Raw genomic sequence first — 20,678 nt, 5'->3', positions numbered from 1 at the left:
GTGGGCAGACCACCTCCCTCTTGAAGGGACAAGCCTACAGCCTGGCCCCGCGGCCGAAAGCCCCTCCTGGAGGGCAGGACTCTGAGCCCCAGCGGCCTGGGCGCAAGGCCTGCCTGGGAGGGAACGGGTCCCCCAGAGGCCCTGCCGGAGCCTGTGAGGACGAGCGGCCGGAGAAGCGTGGACGCTGCCGCTGTCCTCAGGCAAGGCAAGCCGGCGGCAGCTGCCTGAAGCTCTCTCAGGCCCCCGGCACCCACCTCCTCCGGCTCCTCCTCTCTCAGGCGGCTGGGCTTGGTGTAGTCCAGGGGCCGGTCCCACTCGTCCTGCCGGGAGGCCTGGCTGGACTGGGGCGAGGTCATGGAGCTACTGGGGGCGCTGGCGCTGCTCTGGCGCGGGGCGACGTCCGGAGACTTCACGCCGGGGCTGCTGCTGCAGCTGCTGCCGCCGGGGAAGGCGTTTTCCCGCCTGCGGTGCTTGTGCATGCTCAGGTCCAGGGTTCCGTTTTCGTCCACCTCGATGTCCGCAGACTGCCGTTGGAAAGGTGAGCCCGGTTAGCCGTCCCCGCCCTGCCCTCGCACGCCCTCTGGCGCACTTTAATCCGATTCACAGAGTCCGAACACCAGTTCCCACCGAAGGAAACGGTGCCCAGCACGGACAGACACTGGGAGGCAAGAAACCCAACCGCCACGTCCCGGTTTCACGTGAGGGAGGCCCTGCGATTCCTCCTGCCTCCCGGCAGCGGGAACCCAGTCCCCCGGGACGTGTTGGAGGCATGGTAAGACCAGGCCCTCCGAGCCAGGATGTATCGGCAGCTGCAAGACTGCGGGAAGCACGTGTGAACAGGGCGTGTGCACAGCCCTCAGACTCTGGGAAACACACGTGCACAGCGGCCGACCGAGCGGGAAACACGGAACACGCCGTGTGCACCACCCGCAGACCCAGGGAGACGTGTGGGAACCTGGCCCACGCAGGGCCCTGGGCCCCCCTGCTCAGCACACGGCTCTCTCTTGGGAGGACACGTCCGGCCTCTGCAGTCACCGGGGCACGTGCAGGCGGGACAGGAAGGAAGAAGGGGACTTGCTAAGTGCCCTCAGCTCCTGAGGACATTTGTGCAGGGAGCGGGCGGGCGGCTGCGGATTCTGCCCGCGCACCTCCCTCCAGACGGCTCCGTGGGACACACCCACCTTGCCGGGCGGGTCCTGGGGCTTCGTGCTGAGGTTCTCGGGCATTTCCCAGCAGCGCGTGGAGAGGTTCAGGATGGCGGTGGCCGCCATGTGGGCCGCCTCCGCGTCGTGGGAGTAGTCGAAGCCTGCAGAATAGGAGGGGGTGCTCCTCACGTGCCCACGGGAGGGGCTGTGCCTGGGGGAGGAGGCCTTTGGGAGGGGTTTGGCTGCAAAAAGGGAACAAGACCAGCTGACACAGCCTGAACGCAGGTGACGACGCAGACACATCGGGGGCCGTGGGGGGCTGCGAGGGGCCGGGGCACCACTGCGTGGACGTACCCAAGGGTGCGGCTCCCACTCCCACCTGCCCTCCTTCAGCCCTGCGTCCGGCCTGACCAAAATTTGGGCAGAAAGAGCAAAACCCTTCAACGATATTCCAGCAGCCCCGATGTTTCAAACAAAACACTTTGTCTATCAGCAAATGCCTGCTGAGAAACTGAAGATTTCTGCACCAGTGACAGGATGAGTGTTTGGAACATCACTCAAGTGGGAAACCTTTGTCACATCGTCTCAAAAGGGCGTCACCATAGGTAGGCGGACTTTGGTGTCCCCAGTAACAGCCACTGCCTTAGTGGAGCAACATTATCATTCAAATAAGCATGACAAATTAAGGCATAAAGTGTTATCTTTTCTAGCAACGCACCCAGGGCTCCGCCCCCCCCAGCACGGCACCGAGGGCTCCGCCCTGGAGCACAGGTTCCGCCAGCGTCGGGGGAGAGGCCCACACCCAACTGGCACCCGCGCCAATCGGTGCTGCTACGATCAACACGTGGGAAGCGCATCCCTGTCACCGCTGGTGACAACACCCACCCAGAGGGGACACTCTCACGCGGTCGCTGGGGCCCTTTTCCACCCCACAGGCCTCTCCAGGGCTACGAGGCTTATGGCACAAATTACTGCGCCGAGTGACAAGACAAGACAAGAAGGGCTGTTCTCGAAGATTCGTAGGGACTGTTTCGGTCGGTACAACTACCCAGAACATCTGTCGCTGACGCGACCAGTAACGCCCAGAAAGAGCGCCCCACGCGGGCAAGCAGGGCGGGCAGTGGGCACAACGCCGTGCGGGACTGGACGGTGGGCAGGAGAGGGGCTCTCAGGGCAAACCCCCTCCGTGAAGTTACCCTTAAGTCTTGGACACACGTGCCCATAAAGGGCCCATGATAATCAGGAGACACGTAACAGTCAATGGTGAACACGGCAGCAGCACTGCGGGCGAGACGTCCCCCAGGACAGCCGTGACCGTGCCCGCCGGGACAGCTAAGGCCTCGGGCCTGCACCCTGGTCCCCCAGCGAAGGCAGAGGCCCCTACTGGCTCCTCGAGGGGCCCTTCCCCACGGCCCTCGAGTCCTGCTGCTCCCGGGAGCAGCGCAGGAAGAGAAACAACAATTCTCCCAAACTTACACTGAAAGGCTTTAGGTGAGGTTTCGCTGGTCTGAATCTTTGGGGCAAGCATGCGTTTGCCGAAAACCTGAGCATCGAAACTTGCGTAGTCGAAGGTGACCTTGGAGAACTTCTCCAGCTCCTTGGCCAAGTTGGCCCGGGGCGTGGTAGGAGCCACACTGGGCCGGTAGCTCCCGTACGGAGGGACCTCAAGCTGCTTCACGAAGCACATGGGCCTGGGGTGCAGGACAGGGGCAGAGCCAGTGAGGAGGGGATGCAGGGACCCGGTGCCACCCCCAGACACCATCCCTGGCCCAGGCACGGCCCCCCCGGGGCCCTGAGAGAATGGGGACCCAGGGGTACACACATCCCACCGCTAAAGCCTGGTCAGAATTTCACCGCCCGGAGGGAAGGGCTCCTGGCGCAGCCTGTGATCTGCGCGAGGAAGAACTGCCTGCAGGGAGGAAGCAACCAGAACCTCAGAGAAACCATGGCCTGTCAGGCTGGCAGCGTTAGCGGAGGTGGGAGCCCCGGAGACTTTCCCAGGACTTAGGAAAGCAGGTTTCAGACAACTCAGCTACAGTTGGTGTGAGCTGTCGGCGGGGACCCCAACCGCGGCACAGCCCAGGACGACGGCAAGCCATTCCGAGCCAGAATTCTAGCAGCAGAATATCCTAGAACTCCCCGGCAGGGCGGGAGGTGGGAAGCTAGCTGGAGGGGACACTGGCCGGGTCAGGAGCGTTTCTGTGGAGCAGCCTCGGGGCCAGTCCCTGCTGGCTCCCCACCAGCCGGGGACTCCGCCCTCAGCTGCTCTCTGCTGAAAGCCAGGCTGGTGTGCCGTGACCACAGGCACGCAAAGGCCACAGCGAGACCACAGGCACGCAAAGGCCACGGCGAGCCCTCAGTTCCCTGTTGCCAAAGCTCTTGGGAGACCGAAGGTTCTTGCGTGCACAGAAAACGGCATGAAGACACGGCACAAGGGCACAGGAGGCGGGGAAGGGAGACTGGCGGTGGGGCTGGTGACCACACAGGGCACAGGAGGCTCCGTCTCGTCACCCCAGAGAGGCAGAGGGTCCTGTCTGCCCCAAGCACGGACCTCAGTCGGGAAAGGGTGCAATAAATGGGATCGAGAAGGCGCCAACAGTGAGGCCTGCAAGGAACTAGGTGCCACCAGACGTCGGTGTGGACCGAGCACCACCAGGGACCACCAGGCTCCGACAGGGCCAGCTCTGAAGGGTCTGGGAAAACTGGGCACCACGGGGGGTGTATGCCCCTCCCCCGAGACAGGCGGGCAGCCTGGGCAGGGCCTGGCCCGGCAGCATCCGGAAAAGTTGCAGGAGTGAGGCCAGTGGGCACCGCAGGACAAACCCCAGGGCACGACACGAGGAACTCGGGCCAGACAGAACCCACAGAGCCCAGCGGGCGGCTCTCCCCCCGGCCACAGTCCCCAGCTCGCCGTGGCCTGGGGGGCAGAGTGTCACCTAAGCCACGTGAGCAGCCCTGTAGTGTGTTGTCCTCCTTTTACAGGTGACAAACTGTCGATGTCCCAGGGCGTGCAGCCTCCGTGGCGGAGCCTGTCTGACCCCGTCTCCGGCCCACCCAGCCTCACACCCAGGCCAAGCTGCTCGTGTGACATTTTGCCAGTGACTTAGATCAAAGCAAGGGAGAGACTGAAGTGGCAACTGACAGGCAGCTGGAAGGCAGCAGATCAGATGGAGGGAAAAGGAGGCGTCAGGCCACCGTGAGAGCCAGCCGGGGCTCGCAGGGCTGAAGGTGCCCCGTGGCTGGGACGGGAGGTGCCCCGTGGAGCACGTGTGGGACCACCTTTGAGGGACCCTCCAGAGCAGGCCAGGCAAGGGCCAGGGCGTGGCACAGCCAGGGTGAGCGACCAAGGCCATCTGGCTGGGTCTTCGCCAGGCAGGTGCCCGGGAGGGACGGGGCCAGGTGGGAGGGACTAAGCCGCCATTCACAGTCACACCTGCCAGGCCCTCCGCACTCTTGCTCGGGGAGACAGACAGGGAACAGGGGTCTGAGAGCCAGGGAGGACGTGTGTGTCATTCTGGTTCCTCAGCCAGACGGGGAGCGGCAGGGGGGTACGTCCTCCCGGGCAGGGGGCGCCTCGTGGGCGGGACCGGCCCCACTGTGTAGGGACCCTGAAGCCAGGCAGGCCGGGCAGGGTGGCCCTGGGCAGGTCTCTCGGTCTTGGGATATTTGTAGCGTGCACTTCGCAGTGTCACGTGGAGGGAGGGGACACCGACCAGATGCATTCTGAACGGTTTTCACAGTCCCCTCATTGCTGAGAGCCAAGCCTACACGTGCACACACGCATGCACTCACACACGTGTGAACATACTTGTACATGTGCACATGCAAACACGCATCCCTACACACATATGTGCACACATGTCCCCTGCTGTCTCAGAGCCTCGGGGCCACAAAGGAGGGAGCACTCTGGGGACCAAGGGCTGCGCCCCACCCCCCGCCTTGGCTGAGGGTCTACCCCGGGGCAGGGGAGGCCAGCAAGGGATGCGTCCGGGACGGCCGTGGCCCTGTCTGGCGCAGCCTGCTCTCTCCTGTGGGGACCGGAGCCCCACAGACGAATCCCTGAGTGGTCCCACGTGGTCACGTCAGACGCCTTTGGGGAGGCAGAGAGCCCTGCAGCTACGACGGGCCAGGCGTGCAGGTGCTGGTGCTGGGGGGCGGCTCGGCCAAAGGTGGCGGGCATTAGACTCCGTCCAGTGTGACCCCGAAACTGCCCCGAGCTCCGAGCCTGGCGGGGGGAACCCTGGGGCACGTACACACTCACACACGCGTGGGCACGGCCTGGGGGAGCCTGGGAAGTCGCCTGCTCAGCTCCACGGCTCCTCACACTCACCTGAGGATTCGATCAGAATTGGAGCTATTCTTGGAGGGGTCTCCCGTCTGCGGCTGCTGCTTCTCATGAGATTTGGCCAATTTTTCGGCAGCAGCGATGGGACAGCCAGATAAGCTAGAGGAAGGAACAGGAGGGACACCTGAGCCTTCTTCTCCAGGCCTGCCCCACCCGGGGGGCGGAGTGTGGGTCTCGGAGCAGGACGGTCAGGCGTGCGGGCTCCAGGCGCGCAGGACGCCCAGAGCCGGGAACCGGCCTGTCGGTTCTGCAGGACGGGCTTCCCCTCCGGCTCTGGCCTCGAGCCCTCAGAGCACAAGCCACCCAGTCAGTCTCTGTTTCGGGAAATTCCAGGCCAATGACACGCATGCTAAAGGCTTTCAGAGCTCTGGACAGAGATGCCGCCCTGCCTGGGTCCTCGCCTCCCTCCTCCCCCTCCCCAGCTCCCAGGGCCAGAGTCTGGAACCATCTCTGGCTCGTGTTCAGCCCAGGGCCCCACCCAGGCCACGACCTGGGCGCCAGGAAAGTGCTCAGTCTCAGACGGGCGGCAGCTGCACCCGAGGGGCCTGGGCAGCCCTCACCAGCCTGGGGAGGTGCCGGGATGGGGAATTTGGCCTCTCGTCAAACGAAGGGGCCTCAGAGCTCTGGCAGCCCTTTCGGCTGAGCACGCACCCCCGGGGCAAAGGCACACCCCACAGAGGCCACGGCCTCCCCTGGCACTTCGGGTGGGCCGGGGTGAGGTCCCTTCTCGTCACGGGAAACGAGCCTCCCTTCCGGGGGGCCCAGAGCAGCACCCCGGCCGCCGAGAGGCTCCTGCTTGTGTCCGCTGACGCGCAGAGGTTCTGCGAGGACTGCGGGACACAGGCCTCCACCTGGCTCTCTGCACATGAGACCCCTCCACACAGCACGCGCTCACTGCCCTGCAAGCCGCCCTCCTGTCTCTCGGGACCCCCCAGCTCTCCGGGGTGCAGGCAGCAACGCCACCGGGTGCTGCACCTCTGGGGCCTGCTCTGCCCGAGGGCAGCCCCCTCCCGCCCCAGGCCTGCCCTGACCTCACGCCCACCCTCGGGCAGCGGGCAGGGAGGAGGGCGGCACTCGGGGGCCACCTGGCAGGGGGGCCGCGTCCCAGGTGAGGGCCCAAGGCCTGGGCAGGACACACGCTGCAGGCCCAGACCAGCCCCCACACGCCCCCACCGCCCACGGTGCCCGCGGCTCAGCTCGGCCCTCCTACCTCCTGTGCGTGTTGCGGTTGCTGTTCACGTGGCCCTGGCCCGTGCAGCCGGGGGTGGGGCACTTCAGCACGTTCTCGTGCATGGCCAGGACTGCAAGAGAACCGGGGAGGGAGCCACGCGGTGAGGGCCCCGGTGAGCGCGCGGCCGCGGGAGGGCAGCGTGGAGGGGAGAGCCCTGCTCTGCGCAGCTGGGGACAGGCCTCGCGGAGCAGGGCCCCAGGCGGCTCCAGCCCCGGGACCCCCACGCTCAGCCTGGTCAGGACACGCCCCCCCAGCGTGGGCCCCCGTCCTGTGGCAGTAACTGCACTCAGCTTTAAAACGTCTCATTCTGTGTTTTACGCCTCTAAACGTAATTTTCAACATTACTGCTTCCAGCCTGGAAACCAGAGCGGGCATTCATTTTCTGAGCATCCAGAACACAGAGGTCACTACATGAAAACCTGGGCCTTTCCAGCTGGGGGGACACTGGCCCGTCCCCTCCCCTCGACCTGTGTCTGTGGCCGTCTTTCAGGGGCCCTGACCCAGGCTGGCGTCTCTGGGTGGACGACCGGGCAGACGGCGTGTCCTCAGCCTCACGGGGCTCAAGCCTGGGCCTGGGCAGTTTCAGGCGGTTTGGGGCGCGGGGCCTGCAGACACCGCTGGACAAACACAAGGGACAGGCCCTGGGCAGCCACCCCTGCCCACAGACACCACCCAAACGCCACAGACGGCCCTGAGCTCCACGGCTCGCGCGACTCACTCTCGGGGGGGATCCTGTCCTTGTGGGGACAGCCAGACAGGCTGCGGTGGTGAGGGTACAGCCCAGTCACGTGGCCAGTGCCATCGCAGCCCGGCGTCGGACACTTGATCTCACGCTTCTCAGCTCTTGAAGGGTCTGAAACACACAAGACGCAGCCGTGGGAGCCAGGAAGCTGCGTGGTGGGCGGAGAAGGGGCAGAAACAGCTCGGCCCCTCACTCGGGCCGTCCAGAGAGAAGGGAGAGACCTGCCCCGGAGCTCGAAAAGGGACGGGGGCTGGACAGCGAGATGACCCTGGAGACCCCCACAGGCTGTCTGCGTGGAGAAGGCCAGAGAGCGCCCGGCTGCCCCACAGAGTGGCTGCACAGCGCTTAGAAGCGACAGTCCAGACGGCAGCTGGACTCCTCGTCCTCCTCCTGCCGACAGCGTGGAGGCCTCGCAGGCAACGTCCCTCCCAGGGGACGTCTGTGGGATTTGACGAACACGGAGGACCAAGGGGGGAAGAGCCTTTTTCCCAAGGCTGCGTGACTAAGAAACGCCTGGGCAGAACTTTGACACCAAGTCCCCGCGACCGACCGCGACTGGCGTCTGGCGTCTGCAGGCCCAGGGAGGTCCCTGCTGAGCGTGGGGACCGGGAGGGACACGGACGCGTCCTCAGGGCAAAGCTGACGTCTCAGAGAAGCTCCTTGTGGATGAAAGACGCCCCCGGGAGGCGGCAGAGTCAGAGCTAAACTCAGACCCCAGCAGCGGGCTCCCAAGGGAGGAGCCCTGGGGACGGGAAGCCACACGCCCACCCATCGGGACGGGGGGGCCCCCGAGGGGCCCCCGAATCTGTGCCCAACATTTGCCTCCTGAGCTGCTGCCACTGCCCCCAGCCTCTGCCCAGAATTCTCGCTGCGTCTGCGCCCAGCGTCAGCCCCCCGAAACCCGTCCCCCCACACTGTCCCCACAGCCCGACTGGCACGTCCTGGCACTCTCGGCTCAGCCACCTGCGTCACCCCGAGGCTCTGTCCCCGCCGTGCCCTCACAGTCTGTTTCCGAAGGCAGGACACCTTGCGTCTGGGCAGCCCGACGTCTCCCCGCAGGCCCGAGTCTCCAGACGCCCGGGCCTGGCTGTCACTTGGGGACCGTGCCCCTCGTACTGTCCCACCACAGTCTGCCCTGACCTGCGGTCCCCAAGCGTGCCACACCCAGACTCCCAGCCACACCAGGTCCTCCACTCTTGTCCCCGAGTCGCCGCACCTTCAGCCTGTGTCTCCTTGTGCCTACGGCCCTCGAGCCCTGGGCCTGACGGTGCTGCCCCGTCCGAGTCCCCGAACAGCCGCCCCAGCTGTGTCACCCTGAAGGGCGTCCCCCAGAGCCACCCTTCAGGGCCATCTCACCCCGCCTGTGTCCCCTCGATGCACGGTGTCCCCCGAAAATGGGTCCCTCGTGTCTCCACCAACCCTCCGGGCTACGAAGCCCTCGAGCTGTGTGTCACTCGAGTCTGTCTCTCCCGTGACCTCGGTGCGTCCTTGGGTCGTCCCAAGTCTGCGTCTCCTGTGCTTTTCAGTTCCGGGCTGCAGCACCTGGGTCACCCAGTGCCTGTCCCCCTGCTCATCTGCTCCCTGCCTGGTCCCAGCGAACCCCCCCCAGAGCATCGCTGCAAGAGCACCAGGGACTCCCACCGCCCAAACCCACCGAGAGAGGAGAGGCCGGACTAGGGGTAGGGAAAGAAGAGACTGAGGTCAGAGCAGCTCCCTGGTCTTAGGAGAATGGAGGCCAAGTGTCCAGGTCAGGGGGGCTTCGGTATCAGTCCCAGTGGCGCGCACAGGGCCAGAGCTGACCTGCCGCAGACCTGGCCCCCCTGGTGGTCAGGTTGGCTCTGTGGGGAGCGGCCCCTGGCCAACCCCGAATCCTGCAGCCTGAGCCCGTCCCTGGGCCTAGCAGGTCCTTGAGATGGGCAGTCAGTGCTGCCCAGACCCGGACACCCCAAGTAGCCGTGGTGGCTACGGCTGGTCACCAGGGGGCCGTGCTCAGCCCTGGCGCCCCGGCCACATCAGCCAGCCCGGGCCCCTCCCAGCAGCCCTGCGACCACAGCTGCGGTCGACTGTCCTCAGGCGACACCCGCGAGGCCGGGGTGCTGCCCCCACACCCTGCACTAGTTAGGGCCGAGTCCAGACGCAGGAGCACAGCCCGCAGCAGGCTGCGCCCTGCAGACAAGCCAGGGACAGACGGACACGCCTCACGGCCACCCGCTGGTCCCAGCCTCCCCGGGGGTCAGAAGGCCCAGCCCGGCTACAGGAAGCAGCTCTCCAGGGCCGGAGGCAGCCAGTGTGGGCTCCGCCACAGGTGTCAGGCGGGGGGCAGGGACCAGAAAGGCGGCAGGTGCTGCTGTGAGCGGCCACTGTGGTGGGGTCACTGTCCCTGCCACCCCCCTCTGCCACCTGGTTCCTTGCCACGTGTCAGCTCTGCGTCCCTGTCCAGACCCCCGGCACAGCGGCGCGAGCCCGTTTCCTCGGCCCCCGGCCACGGTCTGGCCGTGTCCGCCCTCCCCTCCCCCAGCCTGCGACACGCGTGTGCCGGGCGGGCGGCCGTCCCTGCCGCGGGGCCCGGGTGGCTGTGCAGGCCCCGCCCTGCCCTACCTTTGCCGTAGTAGCTCTTCCGCATGGCGTCCAGCGGCCTCGCCGCCTTCCCCGGCTCGCCCAGGCCCAGCGGGCTCTGCTCGGCGGGGCCGCAGCCCGGCTCGCACACGGCGCGCACCTGCTCGGCCTTCAGGGCGATGGCCTGCTCCAGGAGGCCCAGGTTCCCCCGGGTCATCATGTCGTGCATCTCCGACTCGTCCGTGACCGCCGACTTCTGGGAGCCTGCGTCCTCGTCCTTGTCGTCGTCCGAGCGGACCTCCACGATGACAGAGTACTCGGGCTTGGGACTGAGCGGCTCTGGGCGCCGGAGCTCAGGGGCCTTCTGGGCGGAGGCGTGGGAGGCATCCTCCTCGAAGATCACATCGGGAGCCGCCCCCTCCTCGCCCTCCTCCCCTTCCTCCTCCTCCTCCTCTGCTTCTTCCTCCTCCTCCTCCTCCTCCTCATCCTCCTCCTCTTCCTCGTCCTCCTCGTCCTCCTCCTCCTCCTCGTGACCCAGGATGCCTTTTTGCTTGCTGGACTCCTCACTGGCCACATCCCCCAGGGACTGGGGACACAGCTCCTGGGAACGCTCGCTGGTGACTTCAACCACCTCCCCTGCGTCCTCCGGCTGGATGAAGAGGTCCTTTTCCCCCTCGTCACTGGTGGCTCCCTCCACGGCCTCCTCCTGGAGCAGGTGCACAATGCTGGGGCCCGGCTTGGCCACTTGGCCCAGGTCCTCCCCCACCAGGGTCTCCTCAGCGATTCGGCCCAAGTTGAGCAGAGAAGCTGCGATGATTCCCTTGTAGCTGCCGTAGCTGCCCTTGGAGGAGCCAGTGGGGCCGCTGATGGGGCTGGATCCAAAATGGGACTTGAGGGGGCTCCTTCCTGCACAAAACCAGAAACGCCATGGGGGCGCGGAGGAGAGCACAGGGGGAGTCCCCAGGTCTCCCCGCGTCCCGCCTCCCAGTCCTAGCACCGCGGCCCGGCCCGGGAAGACAAGGAAGCCCCCTGTGGGGGGTTGCACGGGCGTTTCTGTCTGCCCCCCCAACCCAGATGTCATGGCGCACTTATTTTAGGAGGTAGGTCATGGCTGCTGATGTATTTTTAAAGCTGAGAATCATTTTAATTTATTTTCTTAATGCTCTTCCCCCATTACATGAGCTTTCTCAAGTCAGATGAACCGGCGTTCGTAAAATGGAGCAAATAGGATTTTCAAAAACTACTTCATAACTGCAAAGCAGTAAATCACTGGTGGCTCGCACTTTGGGAGGCTGAGGCAGGAGGATTATTTGAAGCCAGAAGTTCAAGACCAGCCTGGACAATATAGCAAGACCCCCGTGTCTACAAAAATTTTAAAAAGTAGCCAGGTGTGGTGGTGCACGCCTGTAGTCCCAGCTACTCAGGAGGCTGAGGTGGGCGGACGGCTTCAGCCCAGGAGGTGGAGGCTGCAGTGAGCCATGATCACACCAACGCACTCCAGGCTGGGTGACAGAGCCAGACCCTGTCTCTAAAAACAAAAAAATTTAAATTTATAAAAAAAAGAAAAGCAGTAAATAACTTTTATTTTAAAGGGGCCCAAATTTAATTCTTTTAACCACAATAACGAAGACACAGTGGGTGCCCACTACAGGCAGGCCCGTGGGATCATCCGCAAGGACTCCTGGGCCCGCACCCCGGCAGTGGCGGGACGGCCCGGCCCCTCGGGGGGAAGAGGCTAATCCCAGGGCTCACGTTGCAGCTGCAAATGCCCTTCCTTGCGAGGACACAGGCTAGTTGTGCCTTTTCCACCTGGAACCCAGGGCTGCCTCCATTCCAGGGGCCGCACTGACTCAGGGCCCCAGGAGCGAGGGAGGCGGCAGGACCTGCCTCGATTGGCCTCAGAGATAAAATGCGAATACTCCTCAGACCCTTCAAGGCCAGGCGACACCAGGAGCCGGGGGGCTGCTGGGCCACTGGGCCTTAGACTCAGCCCGGCCCCGGGACGCCTTGGTCTGCAGGGCTCTCAGGGGACACAGACGCCTCCCTCCCGGTCTCAGGGGCTCCTGTGCCTGCTTTTTTTTTTTTTTTTTTTAATTTAAATCCTTTTCTATCTTTTTATTTTGTTTAAATTTTGTTACTTTTTTATTTAAATAATTTTTAAAAATTCACTATGATGCTTGGTTCTGAAATCCTGCACTTGCTTTTGCCGAGGGCCAGGCACCCTGACACGGCCAGTCCTGGTGGGACCCTCCACTTCCCTCCCTCCCCTCGGGGCTTCCCAGGCGCCCACCTTCAGAAGCCCCAGGGGGTCCTCAGTCACCTGCTGTTCCGTCCCCCTGTGAGTGACCCTCAGCCCTGCCCCAGGGCGGCTCTCACGGGGGGGGGGGGGGGGCAGGCAGAACGGGGTCTGAGACCCCACCAGGGACACACAGAGACACAGCCGTGTCTGTCCCTCGCACACGCAGGCAGACACACCTGCTGGAACACGCTACAGCTGCGCACCCCCCGTCCTGCGTCTGTCCCGTGTCCCGCATGTGCACAGGGCTCGCACACAAACGCGCCGCAGACCCGGCCCGCGGGCAGGCCGCTCTCCCAGGAAGCCCAGCTCACGGCAGGACAAGACGTGCCTTGTTCTCGGGAAGCGCTTTCTCTCGCCCAGAGCGCGCCCCTCCCCGCTCACAGGCTGCATTCTCCAGGACACACTAAGTACCCTTTATCCGGGGCAGAGCGGGCGACAAAGCACCTTCAGCTGGCTCGGGACGATGAATCTCCTCCTGTCCAGACATCTCGGCCTCGGCCCCCTCCAGAGTTCCTTCCGATTCATCTGAAACAGAGGCGTCCTTCACCTCGGTGTCCCCACTGCCGTCGCTGTCCACACCAAAGCCCTCGTCCAGAGCCAGCTTCAGGGGCTGCGACTTCCTCTTGGACTCCAGGTGCTCGGCCTCAGCGCCCTCCAGCTTCCTCTTCTTGGCCAGAGGGCAGCTCTGCAAACTGGAGGGAGGCGTGGGCGGTGGAGGAGCCGGCTGGGGCCGCAGACCCCCGTGCGCCTCCCGGGGGTCCCCGCTCCCTCCGCCCCTGCAGCCACTCCTAGCCAGAAGCCCCAGACTCTGATCTGTCTGAATTTTTACATCTAACTGTACACGTTTAAAAGTTCCCGATTGTGTTTTAGGTTGTATTTCCTGCTTCGCTTGCGCGCGGGGAAGACCCAGCTGCCGCGAGCCAGGTCCACACCCGTCTGAGCCGAGGCTTAGGCCCGGCCGGTGTCCACGCGCACCCTGATCTGATCTTGGCCCGCTGCCTCCCGCCTGGAGCCTGTCCTGCCCCCCCACCCCCGCAGCCCCCCGTGCCCACACCGGCCCTCCGAGACCGGCACAGGCCGACCGCCCCAGCAGCAGGGCCAGAGGCCGCGCTGACTGCACCACGCCCGCCCTGAGCCTCCCCGGAGGACTCGTCTGGTCCTGGCAGCGGCCGACAGGAGAGCCGTGATGCGGAGCTGGGGGCCGGGCAGTCTAGCTGCCCCTGCGCGGGGAGGCCACAGCCACGCTTGGCACCACGAAGGCGCCACGGTAACGTGGCCGAGGGGGAGGCCCCGCGGCACAGAAGAGGTGGCTCGGCCTGGCCTCAGCCGCCTCGGACCCAGATGGGAGGTTTTCAATCCACAGAAGAGTCCGGAGCAGGGGTGGGGTCTCGGGGAGGGAGGGGGGCCTCTTACCTACGGTGCCTGGAGTACTTGCCCCGGACGTGTCCCGAGCCTGTGCATCCCGGCGTGGGGCAGCTGGGGACAAGCGGAGAGGTCATCCTGACAGCAGGGCCCACCCCAGACCCCCGCCCTGGGGAGCAGATTATCTCCGTCTCGGAACGGCTACTGTGCTCAGCTAAAAATTAATGAAATAACTCGCCCCATTTAAATAAATGAATGGCTCCTAGAGTTCTACGAGTGTGTTCAGTTAGGGATCTGCAGGTATAAGGCTCCTCACACAGACGCAGTCGCCCGGGTGGCTGCCACACAGGTGCTCTGCCCGCTGCCAACGGGCTTCCAGGGCCCCATGGACGAGGCTCGCGGGGCCCTGAACACGGCACCCTCAAGAAAGAGGGCTCAGCGCTCGCTCGAGTCTGGCCGGCGCCCAAGGCAGGAGCACCAAATTCCCCACGCCTGTCACTGACGCTGCCGGGCCCGTGGCCGCTGGGGGCAGCACCCCCTGCTCTGTCTGCCGGGGGTGCCCCTAACCCCAGCGCCAGGGGTGCCCCTCACCCCAGCCACCGGCCCAGGGCAGGAAGGACCACGGGGCCCAGCTGGCCACACAAGCCGCACTTGCCCACAGTGCAGGGGGAACAGTGTGTGGAGCCAGGCCCCACCCTGACCCCCAGCTCGACAGCGGCCGTGGGGCGGGTGGGGGCTCCAGTGAGGACCTTCCCTGCAGCCTCCCATGGTGGGGCCACCGTGGCCGATCTTAGTGCTGATTTTCAATGTGTTAAAAAAGAGAAAAGAAAGGGAGGGGGAGGGGGAAGGGGGAGGGGAGCGGGGAGAGAGAGGGAGAGGGAGGGGGAGGAGGGAGAGGAGGGAGGGGGAGGGGGGAGAGGAGGGAGGGGGAGGAGGGAGAGGAGGGAGGGGGAGGGGGGAGAGGAGGGAGGGGGAGGAGGGGGAGAGGGAGGAGGGAGGAAGAGGGAGGAGGGAGGAGGAAGGAGAGGGAGGAGGAGGGGGAGGAGGGGGAGGGGAGAGAGGGGGGAAGAGGGACGAGGGGAGAGAGAGAGGGGGGAGGAGGAGGAAGAGGGAGGAGGAGGAGGGAGAGGGAGGAGGAGGGAGAGGGAGAAGGAGGGAAAGGGAGGAGGAGGAGGAAGAGGGAGGAGGGAGGAGGAGGAGGGAAGAGGGAGGAGGGAGGAGGGAAGAGGAAGAGGGAGGGGGAGGAGGGGGAGGAGGGGCGAGGGGAGAGAGAGAGGGAGGAGGAGGAGGAAGAGGGAGGAGGAGGAGGGAGAGGGAGGAGGAGGGAGAGGGAGGGGGAGAGGGAGGAGGAGGGAGAGGGAGGAGGAGGGAGAGGGAGGGGGAGAGGGAGGAGGAGGGAGAGGGAGGAGGAGGGAGAGGGAGGAGGAGGAGGAGGAGGAGGAGGGAGGGGGAGGGGGAGGAGGAATAGGGAGGAGAGAGGAGGAGGAGGGAAGAGGAAGAGGGAGGGGGAGGAGGGGGAGGAGGGGCGAGGGGAGAGAGAGAGGGAGGAGGAGGAGGGAGAGGGAGGAGGAGGAGGGAGAGGGAGGAGGAGGGAGAGGGAGGGGAGAGGGAGGGGGAGAGGGAGGAGGAGGGAGAGGGAGGAGGAGGAGGAGGAGGAGGAGGGAGAGGGAGGGGGAGGGGGAGGGGGAGAGGGAGGGGGAGGAGGAATAGGGAGGAGGGAGGAGGAGGAGGGAGGGGGAGGGGGCACCTCACGCATCTCACTGCTGATTTCCTTTCCAAACGGAGGGGGTTGCCACGGCCCCCCAGTCTACTCTGAATTCCAGGCCCACACTTGCTTTCACTCTCTCAAGAACTAGCTTTGAGACTTTTCACAAAAAGCTCCTTGTTATTGGGGATTTGAAGCTGAGGTCCCAATTAGTCGATTAATCACTGAGTTAATCAGGCAATTAGGTGACAGCTGCCATGGAGGCCTGTGGGGACTGGCACTACCCCCGAACACGTCACCTGCTCCAAGCCACTCCTCTGTCCCCAGTTCAGAAGAGTCCTGGTCCCCTGCCAGGTGGGCCGGCACCTTCCAGCCGCAGCCTCTGCGGGTGCGAGACAGGCTGAGCCCAGGTGCGAGGAGCTGATGAGGCCACGCAGGGACAGGGAGCCGGAGCCCCGTGGACGCCTGGTCCCACCCAGCAGCCAAGGGGCAGCGGGCAGAGGGGACAGGAGACCCGGCCGGGGTCCCCAGAGTTCCTCATGCCGGCACACGTCCGCCTCGGGCCTCGCGGCGCACACAGGTGCTCCCACGCGCACACGCGGTGCGGCATGTGCTCCTCCGTGTGCTCGGGCCGGGCTGCAGGGGAGGGAGCGGCGGGGGCTCCAGGCCTAAAGAGCCCTCCCCACGGTGGGCGGAGGGACAGACCATGGATTCCTCTCCTGCCCCTCGACAGCTCGACCCTGAACTCCCCCGAGTGACGAGGGTGGCCTCAGGGATGCGGGCGCGGCTTGGCAGGGGGCACGGCTCACGGCCGCCCTCAGCAGGCACCCGCGTGGCAGCGTGAGGGACCCGGGCGTGAGCAGCGGGCATCGGGGTCCCAGCGCGGAGCCTGTGCTTCGGCCACCCCCCTCCGAAGGGACCTGCTTCCCTCCCACCCCGGGGCAGACGCAAGACCCCCCACTCCCTCCTGTTTTCTGGGCGGAGCCGGCTGTGGGCACAAGAAGCGAGGCCCCAGCAGAAGGGCCAGGCGCAAGGAATCGGGGACAGGTGTGGTCTCTTCCTGAACTTGGCGACGGCCCCGAACAGCCCGACAGCACCCACAGCCAGGGCCACCCAGCGCGGAGACGCCAGCCCCCGCCTACTCCTCCCTAACCTTGGCCTCTAGCGGGGCCACCCAGGGCTTGGGGACAGCAGGTGCAGCCCTGCTAGAGCACACGCTGAGGCACCTCAGTCCTCCCACTGGCACGAAGGGAAAAGCCACGAACCCGTCTCTTCTCCTGGGCCCTCAGAGCGTTCACGGGGCACAGGGAAGCACGGCGCCCCCAGAGGTCAAGGCAGCGGCTCGGGCAGCTGCCCAGAGCACGGGGGTCTTCCTGGGAGCTCCCCCCGGGCCGGCCGAGGGAGGGTGAGCTGGGCGGGGGACACTGGGCTGTGACACTCTGAGTCAATGGGGCGCAAGCACCTCCCGTGCCTGTGGCCCCCCAGCCCCTCCCCCCACGTGTCCCCAGGCAGATGCCAGGTGGCACCTCCTCAGGCGACACCGACACCGTAATCTCTGCTTCTCCAGCAGTTCAGCCCTCGGGGGGTGTCTCCCCTCCAGGGAGCTGGTCCTGCGGGTTCTGGGGCCGGAAGTGTGGCCCGGCTCGGCTGCAGTTCACCCCCCGCCCCACACTGTGACCCGGGCTGGGCTTCCAGGAGGACGGCAGGTGACGTAGCTCTTTTAAACCCCACCCTAAACACGGAACGATGACACCGTCAGGCAGTGCCTCCGCGACGTTCCCAGAGACCCAGACTGAAACGAGCGGCCACGGAAGAGCTGGGGGCTGAGGGCGCCCGGGCCACACCCCTCGCCCTCCGTCCTGAGTTGCAGCCTCAGGGCTGGGGACACTGTCTCATGTCCCACCTCCGTGCGAGTTTGCGAGGTGAACTTTGCGGTCCTCCTTTCCCTGATTGCAGGAGCCAACCCACCCTGGGTTTGTTCACAGATTACTGAGCATCTTTGCCCCAAGACGTGGGAAGCAAACAGTCACGGAGCCCAGGCGGCCAGAGCATCGGCACAAAACCAGCGTCTGCGTCTCGAGTCCCGGAAGACTCAGGATGTAGAAGACCCTGTTCTCCCACCTCTGGCCACGCTGGGCCTCCAGCCGCCAGGCACAGAAGCCCTTGTGAGATTCCACCAAGAAAGTGCCTTGTTCCTGGTTCGGGGGACGGTGGTGACAGTCCGGGTCCTGGTGGTGGCCAGGCGTGAGCACGCTTGCGTCCCGCCCTGAGGCTGGGACATCCCATGGCGGGGCCAGGACGGGGATAAGAAGGGCAGAGGAAGAGCCAAGGTGGCCGGACGAGCGGCCGGGGACAGGGGCTTGCCGAGGGCGTCTGGTCAAGCCGGGAAGACCCCACCGGGGACACCTAGGGGCCCCACAGGGTCACACGCACAAGGGCAGTGCTTGGGCTCCCAGGACGACCCTTACCTGAGGTCTGCGGCTGCGGCCTCCGGGGCTCCTGGGTGAGAGAGAGAAACAGGGAAAACGCTCGCGGGAGGTTGGATTTCAAAGGCCTGCTGCCTTAACAGCACAAACTACGTCGAATAGCTGAGGTCTACCACGGACGACTGGGGTGACCCCGGGGGGACTGGACTGTTTCTCCAGGGCCCCACCCTTGCCTGACCCTACAGTGTCCGAGGTCAAGGACAGGAGCTGCTTCTCGCAGCCAGGGCTCACGCCAGGCCCTCCCCTGGGGGCCTCGCAGTTTTGCAGAGTGGAACAAGCGTCCCCCACGACAGGCCCTCTGGGCCCCCAGGGGCAGGGCCGCATCCCGCTCTCCAGCTGCAGACAGAATCAGCTTTGCCAGGAAGCCCCCCAGCAGTCCAAGCTGGGCAGACAAGAGGACGCGTGGTCACGTGGCCGGCCAGGGCTGGGGCACGGCCTGTGACAGGTGCCCGGACCTCCTGGCCACTCCACGGGCACAACGGGAAGCCCCCCAGGTGCCAGAGAAGCGAGACTGGCCAAGGGGGTGGGGCTCGCGTCCCAGCAGAGTGAGCAGAGCCCCGGCCGCCCCTCCACGCCCCACACCGTCCCAGCCCCCGTCGGCACCAAGACGGACCTCCCAGAGGGGAGGGCTGGGGGCAGAGGGGTCTCCTGACTGAGCTTTGCTGCCCCCGCTCTGCAGAGCTGGGTCTGTCTCCGCATCTCTGGCCCCAGCGGGGGTGTCCAGCCCGAAGCCCCTCAGGGGTCCTCTCAGGTGCCGGCTGCAGAGCCCGGCAGCCCTCAGGGCGGAAGCGGCTGAAGAGGCTGAGGGTCTCCCTGAGCAGGTGCTGCGCCACGGGGCCAGTCCTCCTGCGGGACCTGCTGGCGGCCGCGGCACTCGGCACTCGGCACTCGCGGCGTCAGAGAAGGCGGCAGCCAAGGGCCTGGGGCTCGCGACCCGGCCAGGAGGGAGGGGCGTACTCACCTCGCAGGGCCTTGGACCGGGTGCGAGCTCGCTTGTCATCATTTTCCAAGCTCATCTGCAAGCAAAAGACAACCGCGCTGTTAACGGGAACCCAGCCTGCGCCTTCCAAGTGCAGAACCATCGGGGTCGTCTGGCCATTTTCTGGCTCGAGCTTTGAAGGTGAAGTTACTTCTGTGGCCCCGACTGCCAAGGGTGGGCGCCCAGGACAGGACAGGGCGGGGCCAAGAGCGCAGGTGGGAGGCCGTGGGGAGGTGACGCTGGACAGAGGCTGCCAGGCTCGCGTGTCCTGCCCGCCCCTCCCACCACGCCCGGGCGTGCGGCTGCCGGCGAGAGCTGGAGCTGGGGCCGGCCCCACCGAATCTCGAGAATGTTGTCTTGTAACACGAGGGTCCCCTGGCCTGGGGAGGAGCGACGCTCGCTGCCCCCTGGTGTGGCCGATGCTGAGGGACCAGGGCGGTCATTGCCACAGACCCCGTCACCACCAGCGGTGCCAGGCGAGCCGAGTGCTACTCGGCAGAAGGCACCGTGCCCGGCACACGAGGGTCACCCTGTCGGAAACAGGCAGTCTGGGGAGCCCCAGCCCCTGTGGCCTCCAGCCTTGGGGTCCGGCCGCCTTGCCTGAGCCCCCCGGCCCCCACCCACCCACATTGCCCGACTCTGACCAGGCCCCATGGGGACGCTGCCCACAACACTGTCCCGCAAGGGAGTCAAGGGAGCTTCCTCAGGAGGTGACAATCACAGAACGGACAAGCCTGGGGACCACGGTCGCAGACGGGTCCCTGGGAGCTACAGGGCATCACGCAGAATCCTTGACCTATGTCGCCCGTGACAGATCTGGGCAGGAGGTAAAATCCCACACTCCGCCCTGTGCCAAACGGTCCTCTCCCAGGGAGAGGCCAGGCGGGGAGCGCTCCATACCCGCCAGGAGCCGGGCGGGAGCAGCCCAGCGTGGCCACCCGTCAGCCGTGGTCGGGAAGGTGAGGCAGCAAATCCTCACCTGTCCCAGGCCACAGGCGCCAGGGCCGCCCAGGCTCCGTGTGTGAGGCTGCCAGAGGGACGGGGGGAGCAGCAGCAGGAGGAGGGAGGCGGCAGGAGGGGCTCAGCAGCCCCGTCTTAAGTGGGGTTTAGTCCCTAAGAGCCAGCAAGAGACAAATGTCTACGGTACCACCTGGGAAGAAAGAAAAAGGAATTCCCCCAATTAGTAAGATGAAAAGCGAACCTCCCCCGTGTGGTGGCACCAACGCACACGGATGCACGTGATTTGTTAAGGAAGAAAAATCAAAACCTGGGTAATTTACGCAACCTGCTGGCTCCGGGCTGGGGGCCCGGTGCCGTGAGCCGTGCGTTCGCTGCCGCCTTCCAGAACAGAAGACAATTACTGCGATTTCCCTGTCTCGGCAGAGGTTCCCCACGGGCCCATGGCTCCCATTTAAAGTGAGGAGAGGAGCAGGCGTCGCGGGACTTCATTACATTAGGAGCCTTCAAACGTCGTCTGCGTGAGCCCGAGCGCGGCGCCTTCCGACGCGGCCGCACAATGGGCTGGTGCGTCCGACTGCCGGGTGCTGCGTTCGGCTGAAATGCAATCTGCAGCCTTTTTGTGTGCGTCAGTTTTCCCGAGAAATTGGCAAGCATTCTGCTAGGTTAAAGCGTGCCTTGGCAATTTGGATTTCCTGCAGATAAATTATTCAAAGAGCAGAGAATGGAGGGGCTGCGGGATGCGTGGTGGGCGCTGCTTGCGGCCTGTGAGGGCCCATTGACGGAGCCCACAGCTGCGGCAGCCACTCTGTGGAGCACCTTCCCACTTGCAATGTATCCGCACCCAACGGCCAATAGTGAGACGTTCTCT

At 65.3% G+C, this 20,678-nt stretch overlaps 1 protein-coding gene across 1 annotated transcript in view; it reads right to left on the bottom strand.

The window, feature by feature from the left end:
• Positions 1 to 18,887, bottom strand: part of MYT1 (myelin transcription factor 1) — a 42,132-nt gene extending 23,245 nt beyond the window's left edge. The window contains exons 1-11 of the mRNA XM_069495952.1: positions 18,833 to 18,887; positions 17,854 to 17,884; positions 13,732 to 13,794; positions 12,763 to 13,010; positions 10,062 to 10,925; positions 7,440 to 7,574; positions 6,701 to 6,791; positions 5,476 to 5,589; positions 2,622 to 2,836; positions 1,182 to 1,306; positions 255 to 524 (exon numbers count right to left, since the gene is read on the bottom strand). Of these exons, the coding sequence (XP_069352053.1) occupies positions 255 to 524; positions 1,182 to 1,306; positions 2,622 to 2,836; positions 5,476 to 5,589; positions 6,701 to 6,791; positions 7,440 to 7,574; positions 10,062 to 10,925; positions 12,763 to 13,010; positions 13,732 to 13,794; positions 17,854 to 17,884; positions 18,833 to 18,887 (2,211 nt within the window). The remainder of the gene's footprint in view (positions 1 to 254; positions 525 to 1,181; positions 1,307 to 2,621; positions 2,837 to 5,475; positions 5,590 to 6,700; positions 6,792 to 7,439; positions 7,575 to 10,061; positions 10,926 to 12,762; positions 13,011 to 13,731; positions 13,795 to 17,853; positions 17,885 to 18,832) is intronic.
• Between the last annotated feature and the right edge of the window lie 1,791 nt (positions 18,888 to 20,678).

The sequence above is a fragment of the Eulemur rufifrons genome, chromosome 20, assembly GCF_041146395.1.
Source record: "Eulemur rufifrons isolate Redbay chromosome 20, OSU_ERuf_1, whole genome shotgun sequence".
Lineage (NCBI taxonomy): Eukaryota > Metazoa > Chordata > Mammalia > Primates > Lemuridae > Eulemur > Eulemur rufifrons.
The sequence above is the reverse complement of the archived record's forward strand: the minus strand, read 5'-3'. Positions and strand labels throughout refer to the sequence as shown.